The sequence below is a fragment of the Mirounga angustirostris genome, unplaced genomic scaffold (assembly GCF_029215605.1).
Source record: "Mirounga angustirostris isolate CCGP_5_RB_7025 unplaced genomic scaffold, mMirAng1.0.hap1 SCAF_3, whole genome shotgun sequence".
NCBI lineage: Eukaryota > Metazoa > Chordata > Mammalia > Carnivora > Phocidae > Mirounga > Mirounga angustirostris.
Genome location: NW_026991711.1, coordinates 139,706,660 through 139,718,819, shown reverse-complemented (window position 1 = coordinate 139,718,819; position 12,160 = coordinate 139,706,660). Strand labels below are relative to the sequence as shown.

General features: G+C 33.8%; 1 protein-coding gene across 2 annotated transcripts in view; it reads right to left on the bottom strand.

Annotated features, from left to right (window-relative positions):
* Positions 1-12,160, bottom strand: part of MTX2 (metaxin 2) — a 62,145-nt gene that overhangs the window by 1,382 nt on the left and 48,603 nt on the right. Inside the window, exons 5-9 of one of the 2 annotated variants that reach the window (XM_045868467.3) lie at positions 11,387-11,463; positions 10,018-10,110; positions 9,475-9,513; positions 8,939-9,089; positions 7,818-7,894 (exon numbers count right to left, since the gene is read on the bottom strand). In XM_045868467.3, the coding sequence (XP_045724423.1) occupies positions 7,821-7,894; positions 8,939-9,089; positions 9,475-9,513; positions 10,018-10,110; positions 11,387-11,463 (434 nt within the window). In that variant the 3' untranslated portion in view covers positions 7,818-7,820. The remainder of the gene's footprint in view (positions 1-7,817; positions 7,895-8,938; positions 9,090-9,474; positions 9,514-10,017; positions 10,111-11,386; positions 11,464-12,160) is intronic. The other variant, XM_045868468.3, reaches the window with a different exon arrangement.

Here is a 12,160-nt window from a genome sequence, read left to right as displayed (position 1 = left end):
TATATTAAAATATTACCAATAATATTAAAATATTACCGAAGGGAGAAAATCATCACCATAATTATGAACTAATTATTGCTGTCAGTCCCATCATGATAAAGTTTTTGAGAAAATATGTGTTAGCCTACCTACATGTGAAAGTATGTTTCAGTAATCTGGTTTGGAAGAACAGATTTGGGAGTCCATCAAATCGAAGTCTGAATCCTAACTCTGCCACTTACTTACTAGCTATGTGGTCTTGATCACTAATGATGAAGGACCTCATGCTGTTGCATGGTTTTAAACACATCTTTATGCCACTAATTCCCCAATATTTATCTCTAATCCCCTAACGCCCAGAATCATAAATTCGAATGTCTACATAACATCTCTACTTGAATGCTTATGAAGCATCTCAAACTTGCTCATCTCATATTCCCAAAATAAAAGGCACCATTATCCACTCAGCTATTTGAGCCAAAAATCTCAGGGTTACTCCTGAATCTTCTTTCTCTTACCCTCTCATATCCATTAGCAAGTGTTGTGAGACAGGACTGCCAAATATGTCCTGACGACTACCATTTCTCTCTCCCCATTATCATCTACTCTGAGCCACCATCATCTCTCACCTAGACCACTACAATAGCCTCCTAACATGCCTTCCTGCTCCTATTTATTGTCCACATAGTAACCAGAGTGATTTTTTTTTAAATGTCACCAGACCATACCACTCCAAGCATAAACTATTCTAATGAATATCCATTCCACTTACACTAATATGCCAAACTCCTTACCTGAAGCATAGAAAGCCTAGATGACCTGGCCCAGCCCCTGCTTTTCTCTTTAGTCTCATCTCCTACCACTGTCAACACACAACCAATATTGGCCTTGCCTTCTCCATTTGAACATAACAAACTCAAGCCAATCTTAGGGCCTTGACCCAATTATTCCTGCTGCCTGGAACACTTTTCCCTTGACTTCACATTGCTGGCTCCTTCTTGTTTTTCAGAACAAGGCTTAAATGTCACATCTGAACACCCAAACTAAAGTGGACATGCATGGGGCGCCTGGGTGGCTCAGATGGTTAAGCATCTCCCTTCGGCTCAGGTTGTGATCTCAGGGTCCTGGGATCGAGCCCCACATCGGGCTCCCTGCTCAGTGGGGAGTCTGCTTCTCCCTCTCCCACTCCTGCTGCTTGTGTTCCCTCTCTTGCTGTCTCTCTCTCTGTCAAATAAATAAATAAAATCTTAAAAAAAAAAAGTGGACATGCAGTCACATATTACCATGTGATCCTATTTGAATTCTCCATGTAGCACTTAATACTATCTAATATTTGTTATTGTCTGTCTCCCTCTACCAGGATCTTCTCTACTTGTTTCCTGCTGTGTCCCCAATACTTAGAACAATGTCTGAGAGAGAGTTCTTAATATGTTTTGAATGAATCAATAAAAAGGTGATGCATTTCTCACGCCACACTATAACTGTGTCCACTTAACCGTTTCTCCTCATACTCTAAGCTGGTTAGAGGTGACACTGCACACATCTTTTATATCCCCACTTCTTAGAAAAGGATGAAAGGAACTGAATCAGTATTTGCTGAATGCAAATAGAGGGAAAGCATCCTCCCTAAGGTATGTAGGATATTTAAAAGCCTTCCCTTTTTTGACACATTCATCAAGAATTATTAATCAAAGTCAGATGTGCAGTCAATGGTCATGTTTAAGAGGGTAGCCAACAAGATAGTTAAAAAAAAAATCACAAGTGTCCTTGGACTAAATAGCACCATGAATAATGTCATTACAAATGAAGAATCAATAACAAATGGATATCTGAAAAGAACCAGGGATGCAGAAGGTAGATAAATGTAGAGGCACTTTGTGAGTAGTCACCATACAACTATATTACAATATTACTGACTATAGTCCTTATGCTCTACTTTTCATTTCCATGACTTACTTTATAACTAGAAGTCTGTACCTCTTAATCACCTTTATCTATTTTGCTTACCCCTCCTACTCACCTCCCTTCTAGTAACTGCCAGTTTATTTTAGAATCTGTTTTTTTGTTCGTTTTTTAGATTCCAAATATAAGTAAAATCATAGTCTTTCTTTGTCTGATTTATTTCAGATTTATCCATCTGTCTGATTTATCCATCCATGTTGTTGCAAATGGCAAGATCTCATGGATTATGATTAATATTCCATATTATATGCATATATATAATATATAGCATTTTATATTTCATACACACACACACACTTTATCCATTCACCTATTGATAGACATCTGTTCCACTGATCTATGTATCTACTGATAGACACTTGGCTTGCTTCTATTTCTTGGCTATTATAAGTAACGCTACAATAAACATAGGGGGTATATATATTTTTTTCAAATTAGTGTTTTCATTTTCTTTGGATAAATACTTTGTGGTGAAATTACTGGATATTTCTATTTTTAATTGTTTGAAGACACTCCATACTGTTTTCCACAGTGGTTGTGCCAATTTACATTCCCACCACTAGCACACAATTTCTCCATCCTCACTAACACTTTTTATTTCTTATCTTCTTGATAATAGCCATTCTGACTGGTGAAGTGATATCTCATTGTGGTTTTGATTTGCATTTCCCTGATGATTAGTGATGTGGAGCATCTCTTCATGTGTCTGTTGGCCATCTGTATGTCTTCTTTGGAAAAATATTCAGGTCCTCTGTCTGCCCATTTTAAATCAGATTGGTTTTCTGATGTTGAGTTGTTGAAATTCTTCATATATTTTCTATATTAGCCCATTATCAGATATATCATTTGCAAATATCTTCTTCCATTCAGTAGGTTGTCTTTTTTAGCCCCAAGTTTATTTTTGCTTGTTTCCCTTGCCTGAGGACACATACCCATAAGTATGTTGCTAAGGATGATGTCTAAAGCATTACTGCCTATGTTTCTTTTAGTTTTATGATTTCAGGTCTCACACTCAGGTCTCTAATCCATTTTGAGTTTACTTTTGTGTATGGTGTGAAAGAGGGGTGTGGTTTCATTCTTGTACATGTGGCTGTTCAGTTTACCCAACACTATTGTAAAGACTATCCTTTTCTCCATTGTATATTTTTGCCTCCTTTGTCATAGATTAATTGACCATGTAATGTATGTATGAGTTTATTTCTGGGCTTTCTATCCTGTTCCACTGATCTATGTATCTGATTTGGTGCCAGTACCATACTGTTTTGATTACTATAGATTAGTAGTATATCTTGAAATCTGGGGTTATGATACATCCGGCTTTCTTCTTCTTTCTCAAGATTGCTTTGGCTATTCAAGGTTTTTTGTGGTTCCATGCATACCTTGGATATATTTGTTCTCCTTCTGTGAAAAGTGTTATTGGTGTTTTGATAGGGATTGCATTCAATCTGTAGATTACTTTGGGTAGTATGGACATTCTAACAATACTAATTCTTCAAATCCATGAGCATGCTGTATCTTTCCATTTGTGTCATGTTAAATTTCTTTCATCAATGTCTTATAGTTTTCATAGTATAGGTCTTTCACCTATCTGGTTAAATTTATTCCTTGATATTTTTATTCTTTTTGATATAATTATAAATGAGATTGTTTTCATTTCTCTCTTAGTCTGTTAGTGCATAGAAATGCAAAAGATTTCTATATATTAATTTTGTATCCTACAACTTTACTGAATTCATTTGAGTTCTAATAGTTTTCTAATGGAGTCTTTAGGATTTTCTACATATATTATCATGTCATCTACAATCAGTGACAGTTTTACTTCTTCCTTAACAATCTGGATGCCTTTTAATTCTTTTTCTTATCTGACTGCTGTGGCTAGGACTTCCAGTACTATGTTGAATAAAAGTGGTGGGAATGGATATTCTTACCTTGTTCCTGATCTTAAAGGAAAAACTTTCAGTTTTTCACCATTGAATATGTTAGCTGGATTTTTCATAAATGGCACCTATTATGTTGAGGTGTGTTCTCCTTATGCCCACTTTGTTGAGTTTTTATCCTAAAGAGATGTTGTATTTTGTTAAATGCCTTTTCTGATCTATTGAGATGATCATATGGTTTTTATCCTTCCTCTTATTAATGTGATGTATCATACTGATTGATCTGAGAATAGTGAGCCACCCCTGCATCCATGGAGTAAATCCCACTTAATCTTGGGGCACCTGGGCGGTTCAGTTGGTGAAGTGTCCACTCTTAATTTCAGCTCAGGTCATGATCTTGGGGTCAAGAGATCATGCCCCGAGTCCTGCTCCACATTCAGCAGGGAGTCAGCTTGAGATTTTCTCTCTCCCTCCCCTTTTGCCCCTCCCCCTGCTCACATGTGCTCGCTCGCTCTCTCTAAAACAAATCTTTTAAAAAAATAAAATAAAGTAAATCCTACTTAAATCTTGGTGAATGATCCTTTTAATAAACTACTGAATTCAGTTTGCTAATATTTTGTTGAGGATTTTTGCATCGATGCTCATTACAGATACTAGCCTAGTTTTCTTTTTTTGTAGTATCTTCACCTGGTTTTGGTATCAGAATAATGTTGGCCTTATAGAATGAATTTGGAAGTTTTCCTTCCTCTTCTGTATTTTGAAATAGCTTAAAAAGAATAGGTATTAACTCTTCTTAAATGTCTGGCAGAATTCACCTGTGAAACCATCTGGTCTTGGACTTTTGTTTGTTGGGAGTGTTTTGATTACGGACTCAATTTCTCCACTGGTAATTTCTTTACTGAATAAACCTCAGTAAAATCCAATTCTTCCCTGAAATTTTTCATCTTAAGATTCCCATGTATAATTTTTTTTTTTAAAGATTTTATTTATTTATTTGGGAGAGAGAGTGAGAGACAGAAAGAGCACAAGAGGGGGGAGCGGGAGAGGGAGAAGCAGACTCCCCGCTGAGCAGGGAGCCCGATGCAGGACTCGATCCCGGGACTCCAGGATCATGACCTGAGCCGAAGGCAGTCGCTTAACCAACTGAGCCACCCAGGCACCCCTCCCATGTATAATTTTTGCAGCATTTCTTCAATGCCCTTTCCCATCAGTATATGAGGGTATATTTTCAAGTTTTACCATTTAATAGTTAATGCAGAACTCTTTCTTTTTCAAATATAACTCCTCCTCCAACTTCCCAATTTAAGCTACTTTTAACCAACACTTACTGACCCTCTGCTGATAAGCAGGTTTTGTTTAGAAAACATACAGACCTGCAAGGAGCTCATAAATGCTTTACAATTGTATAACTCATTCTATCCTGACTACACGTAGGGGAAAAAAGGTAACATAAAAATAACACTTTAAGAAAAGTTTTACTTTTTCATTCTGAGTCCATGCCCACCACATGAAAAAGAACAAATGACCCAGTAGCCTTTGGATAGGTGTCTTAACAGATACCACATCAATAAGATAGCTTGTATACAACAGGAAATACTGATTTTGTTTTTGTTGCATTTCAGAAATATGACTTAAATATTTAAAAGCTACCAAGTAACACTGTACATTATAAAAGATAAAAAAGGCCACCAGTGTTAGTATCTATCTTGTGTTATTTCTAATTTCTTTCAATTTCACTTTCCTAAATTTTTCTTTCCACCATTTATCTTCTTTGTCCTCTTTTCCCAATTCCTATTCTTGCTGCAGGATCTCCCTCATCTACCCATTCCCCTTCTCTCATCAAATAAAACTACTGAGTTTCTTTCATGAGTCTTCTCAACATCCCCAGGAGGTTAGCTAGGAGAAAAATTTATTCTAATTTTAGGGGGTAAAGGGAAGATACACAGGGAAATAAAGTAACCTGCCAAAGTCTGATATATATTAGAGCCAAGAACAGAATTCAGGCCCACTGACCTGGAATCAGATAACTACATTATCTAGACTTAAGCCAGTGCTCTATTCACTAAAGCACAGTATCTCACAAAGTAATGATTCCTGACAGATAAAAAAAAATGAGAAAAATGCTGTCACATCAAAGTGAAAATACAAATGACTTTTTCGTAATTACAGTTTACTACTAATTAGACAATGGGGTAAAACTAAAATTAAAAATGAAATCTAAAAAAAATGAAATATATTTTTCAATCATTAGGGAAAAATGTTTATGTAAGTCTCATACAAGGTAAAATTATTTCAGAAACCTACATCTTTTTTTTTTTTTAAAGATTTTATTTATTTATTTGACAGAGAGAGACACAGCGAGAGAGGGAACACAAGCAGGGGGAGTGGGAGAGGGAGAAGCAGGCTTCCCGCCAAGCAGGGAGCCCGACGCGGGGCTTGATCCCAGGACCCTGGGATCATGACCTGAGCCGAAGGCAGACGCTTAACGACTGAGCCACCCAGGCGCCCCAGAAACCTACATCTTAATATCAATTAAACGGTTCCTCCATAGCAAATCTTTGGTTTTGTGCTTGTTCTAAATTTTGAGTTTTTCATTATGAGCTTAAATATAATTGTACCCTTATAAGAAAAAATATACTTTGATATTTCCACTAAATCACATGCTGAATGATACCTGGTTATGAATGAAGTCTTTGACACTGGGTTTAAATGAGAAGAATAAGTCAGATATATTCTCCTGGCCTCCCATGAAGAGAGCATGCATAACAAAACTAACTCCTAAAACATAATGATGCACTTCAAACAGTAAAACACACCTCTTCTGGGCTTTTCAGCCCTAAGAATTCCTATATCAGCAAGAAAAGGAACTACCTGGTACTAATATGTAGCCATATTTCTTTTGTGTTAGAGACTAAACAAATAGACTCTGCATCACAAACATCACTAGAAATAGGAACATAGCTGGTGAAGCTTTACCTACCAGGATTTCATGGTTTGAATTCTACGACCTTTGTGCTTCAGAGATCAAAAGACCCCAAATTTCAGTTATATGTAGCATACATTAATATAACAAATATTTCCAAGCTATCATCATTGTCATTTTTGCTAATATTAGTATCTCTACCAAAAGATATAGGATATGGCTATAGAAGATGAATGCCTATAAAGATATAATAATTAATAGCAAATAAACCTTTTAAAAAATTATCACTCTAAAAAGGAAACATTTTTATTACAGAGCCAAGAAAAGGCTAGAATTTCTAAGTAAAACATTAAGATTAAAATGTTAATTTAAGCCCATCTTAAACTGGATCACAGGATGATTCTAATACATTAAAACTGTAACTTAAAAAAAAAAAAAAGGAAATCCATTCTTTGCCTATATTAGATATTCTTTTCCAGATTACAAAATAATTCTGCCTTAATGAAACATGAATTATTCAATTTAGATATATGTGCATATATATTTAACCTATATCTTTCATACTAATTTCTGTGCTTTACAAATACTTTCATTAACTTTTAAAAGATAAGTTCATAATGGTGCTTGTCCATCCAACAAAATTTTTTATTGTTTAGTTTTATTCACTTTTCTGGTCCCCAGGGTATCACCCTGTATAAACAAGTATGGTTATACTTCATGTTTTAACAGGATTTTGCAAATGTAGATTTTAAGATAATGTAGTTCCATACACAGCACCTCCAACTACCTCTAGTAGTACCTCTATCATATCATAAACTAATGACTGGTTTCCATGTCTGCCCTTAAGACAAATTTTTAATGGCAAGGACTGCATTTTAGAAATTTTAGTATCCCAGAGCCTAGAGCTGTGCCTGATAACCAAGAAGTGCTAAGTAAATATTTAATGATGGCAAAAATGAAAAAGAAAACAAAATCTTTTCATAAATATTTCTGGATAAAACAGTTCCTCCATGGTAAAATAAATCTGTAACCTAACAATACAGAAAAGAAACTAAAAAAAAGATAAAGTTTCTTACTGCTTATTGAAGAAATACGGTTGTGTTCCCAGTCTTTGAGAAAGTGCTTGACAGCACTGGTCTACATCTTCTAAGACCTAACATAGGCAACAGACCCAAAGGAAAATATTTAAATTAGCAAAACAATTAAATGTGTCAAAACTTAATTTGTATCACAGTTTATAACAAAAAATGTAAATTTAGGTAACCTTTTAAATATATTTAAATCAGACTACAGAACATGTATAGAACATAAGTAATACTTTCTATATAAGAAATAGGAAGAAAATTTGAGAGCAAAGTTCCTTTAAACACAAGTACATTTAAGTTACTTACAAGGATTACTATTAAGAAAGTTTCTATCTCAAAACTTCACCCCCTACAAAAATGTTTTCCTGAATCCATAGATTCAAATGACTTTACATATATAAAAAAAATCTGCTTCATAAAGATGACACTGCTGACCCACCATGAGTAAAAAAGCATTTGAGTTGTTTTCCCACTAGTGGAGATGGATTTTATATACTCAATCCCTATTCATTTACCCAATCCCCCAGTGTGTCACACATCAGTAAATTGGCTGGCTAGGACTATGAGTAGCCTTGGAAAAGAGACATTATTAGTTTAATGACTGAATTAGTTCAATCTCATGACCTTGAAAAGCTATATATTTTTTAAATTTTGCGATTTCGGTAAATTTAAGACCAAAGAAAAATAGATATATTAAGAGCTGTATTTAACACGGTTTTTAAGCCCTGATGCTGCAGATCTGTATCTATTGACATAAAAGATGCCCACAATGTATTGGTGAATGGAAATTAGATTACAGAGTGCCAGGTATAATATGATCCCCATTTAAGGAAAATGTTATTCAGAGACATCTAGAAGAATGTTCTCCAAACAATTAGCAGTGGCAATTTCTAGGTGGTAGGACTTCAAGCAATTTCTATTTCCTTTTTGAACTTTTTTGTATTATATAGTTTGTTTTACAATAAGCATGTGTGATTTTTATAAAACAAATAAAAACCACTTCATGTCAGAAAAAAAAAGAGCAAATGTTTTCTTAATTTTTTTATTATGCTGAGATTTTTAAAGATTATCAACACAAAAAATGAGTTTCTTAAAGTTGAGGAAACCCTCACTTCGATCTGAATTATCTGAATTCACCTGGTCCAGAGTCTTGTTACCCCATCCAATAGCTTTCATCTTACGTTTGACTTCCCACTGTTTCTGATAGGCCAAAATATGATTCAAAGGCCAAGGATAAGGAGATCCATATCTGGCATGAGTGATCTAGAGCAAAAAGATTTTGTGACAAACATGATTCTTTCTAAAAACAAAGCCTGTTTTTACAAACAGAATACTTAGGAAAATATATTTTCAGAACACAAATACAGCAATCTGAAAGAAATACATAGCTTGCAATCTAAAAAATTAAAATTTCAAACCATTTCCTTTAAAAATATATAAACTTTTATGTACTTTGCAACCAGTTATATCAAACAATGACATATAGCTTCCCTAAAATGTATGTGCAAGCAAAATTAAAGTAAGTGAAAAACTGTATCACTAATGGTATAAACCACAATGTTTCATTTATGAGCAGGGACTTACGATCCTGAGCAAAAGTGTTTTCTCATTAAATTTTAATTAAGATAAATGCTGCAGAACCACTCACCTCCCCTACTGTAGCTTCATCACACCACTGAAGATACAACTAGGAACAAAAGAACAGTCACTAAAACTTTAGAATACCAAAGAGAAAATGGATAAAGAAACATTTCTTGCCATGGTGATTTTTTTATAAGCCAACTTTATAAAAGTCACATATATGAGTTTTCCCTCCTCTGGCTAATGTTGCTATACAGAATTATTAAATTTAATTAATGGTAATACTTAATAAAAGTATTTCTTATTCATACAGTAGTACATCTCTAAATACCATTAAAGTATTTTACAGATATTATTTAAGTAAACCTCCCAAGGCCAAAGTCAAATAATGAGTGGGCAAGAATCACTCCTTTTTACAATAGGAAAACTGGATCTGAAAATGTCAGACAACTTGTTCAAACATAATAACCAAATAATTTCAGTAACCATCCTAGCCCTAGAATTGCTTGACTATATTCCTATTTCTCAATAACTTTAAAATAGCCCATAAGAAAGATGATCTTTTATGAGAGGAAAGTTTCTTTTCAAGGCCTATTATCTTCTATTATACCTCTGCAGTCAACAGCATATTGTTGACTAATTCCATGTAGGCTTTCATTTCTGCTTTTTGGACTTCATCCAGCCCATCACTAAGAGAATGGCCCTAAAGGGAATTTAAAAAAATTTAAAAGAGCATCATATTAAATAGACAAAAACTTTCAGTTATCTTACTACCAAGTGAATATGAATGTTTTTACTACATCAATGTTTTTACTATAAATGTCTAATAAATTTCTAAAATATCTCCTAAAATAAAATTATATATGAAAAAATAGTTAATAATCTATCACTACAAAATATTAATAAGTAGTATTTATGTGCCATTATAAAAATGCATCTTTCAATGGACAAAATTACATTATCAATTATTTCACAAAAGAAGAAAACAGAATGGTCAGTAAACCTTGTTTTTTTTTTTTAAGAGACTAACCTTATTAGTAATAAAATAAATGCCAAAAGATTGACACGTGTTGCTTATAAAGTGGTCAAAGGTGAAAAAAAAAATGTTAGTAAATGTAGAGGGAAATAGACACTAATTTTAAAATTCTCATATACTATAATAATGAGTAGATGCATAAAATGGTATATAACCCTTTAGTTTAATCCAGCCATCTGTGGTGAGACTTTAAAAATGCATACCCTTTAATATTGCAGGATCACTCTTAGGAATTTATCCTGAGGAGATAATCTGACAAGTGTACAAAGGTATCTGTAGAAGAATATTTATCTTAACACTCAATAAGAGCCAAAAACTGACAACAATTTATGTGTCCATCAATAAAGGCTTACATAAATAAATTATAATACATCCATACAATAAAATACTATACAACAACTTAAAAGGATGATATATTTCTACAGTCATTAACATGGAAGAATCTCCAAACATATTGATGATTTTAAAAGGCACGTTGCAAAATACCACATAATAGTATGATCTATATTTTTCTGTGTATGTATAGGGAAAAGTCTGGAAGGATGTTCCCCAAAATGTTAATGGAGGTTGTCCTTTGTAACTATTAAAACCTAAACTGAATTCAAATGTATATATTAATACGTTCAACTTCTAAATATATCCTATATCTCCCTTCTCAAAGGTTAACCTGACATTTTATAACAACCTAAGTTTTTATTTATGACCAAAACTCTCATAAGTGTAAGTTAGAAAATTATGTACCATTTTGTGAAGATCAAATTACATCTTCTGCCATTGATTTACATTATGGGGGAAAAATTACACTTTAGAAATATTTCTCTACTAGTTTATATTGGCATTTTATAAAACTAGGTTAAAATCAATATAAATGTTAAGACACACTAAAGAATGATGAATGACTTAAGACTGTGATCAAATATATTTAATATCTTTTTTTTATTACCTTGGCTTTAACGAATTGGACTATTGGACCAAGTTCTGATACTACTTGATTTCCTACATGAATAAAAGGTACTTTACCTGTTGAGGGAAAAAAAAATGTATGAAAACACTTTCAGTAAATTAATACAAAAATAGAATGTGTTTTATTAATATACTGATTTTGTATCCCTATAACTTTTGGAAAATTATAATTAAATGTGTATATTAAATTCTATAAAGTTTTAAACAACAATTACTAATTTTAAAAGAAAAAGGAGATTCGGGGTGCCTGGGTGGCTCAGTCCTTAAGCATCTGCCTTTGGCTCAGGTCATGATCCCAGGGTCCTGGGATTGAGCCCCACACTGGGCTCCCTGCTCGGCTGGAAGCCTGCTTCTCCCTCTCCCACTCCCCCTGCTTGTGTTCCTGCTCTCTCTATCTCTTGCTCTGTGTCAAATAAATAAATAAATAAATCTTAAAAAAAAAAAAAAGGAGATTCATTTCTAGAGTTCTCACTTGTATATAATAACTGATCACAATATTCCTTTTTCAGAACTAACCCTAACAAATCGCTATATAATATAGCAGTAAATACTAATTATTGAAATTACACAAACCAAGGCCGAACACTGGTTCACAGCCACTGATAGATTTGAAAGAAATGTAATGGGACCTCCTATTCAGAGTATAATGAATCAATCTATATTTTAAACTACATTTAAGAAAATGACTTCTTTTGGGGTGCCTGGGTGGCTCAGTCGTTAAGCGTTTGCCTTCGGCTCAGGTCATGATCCCAGG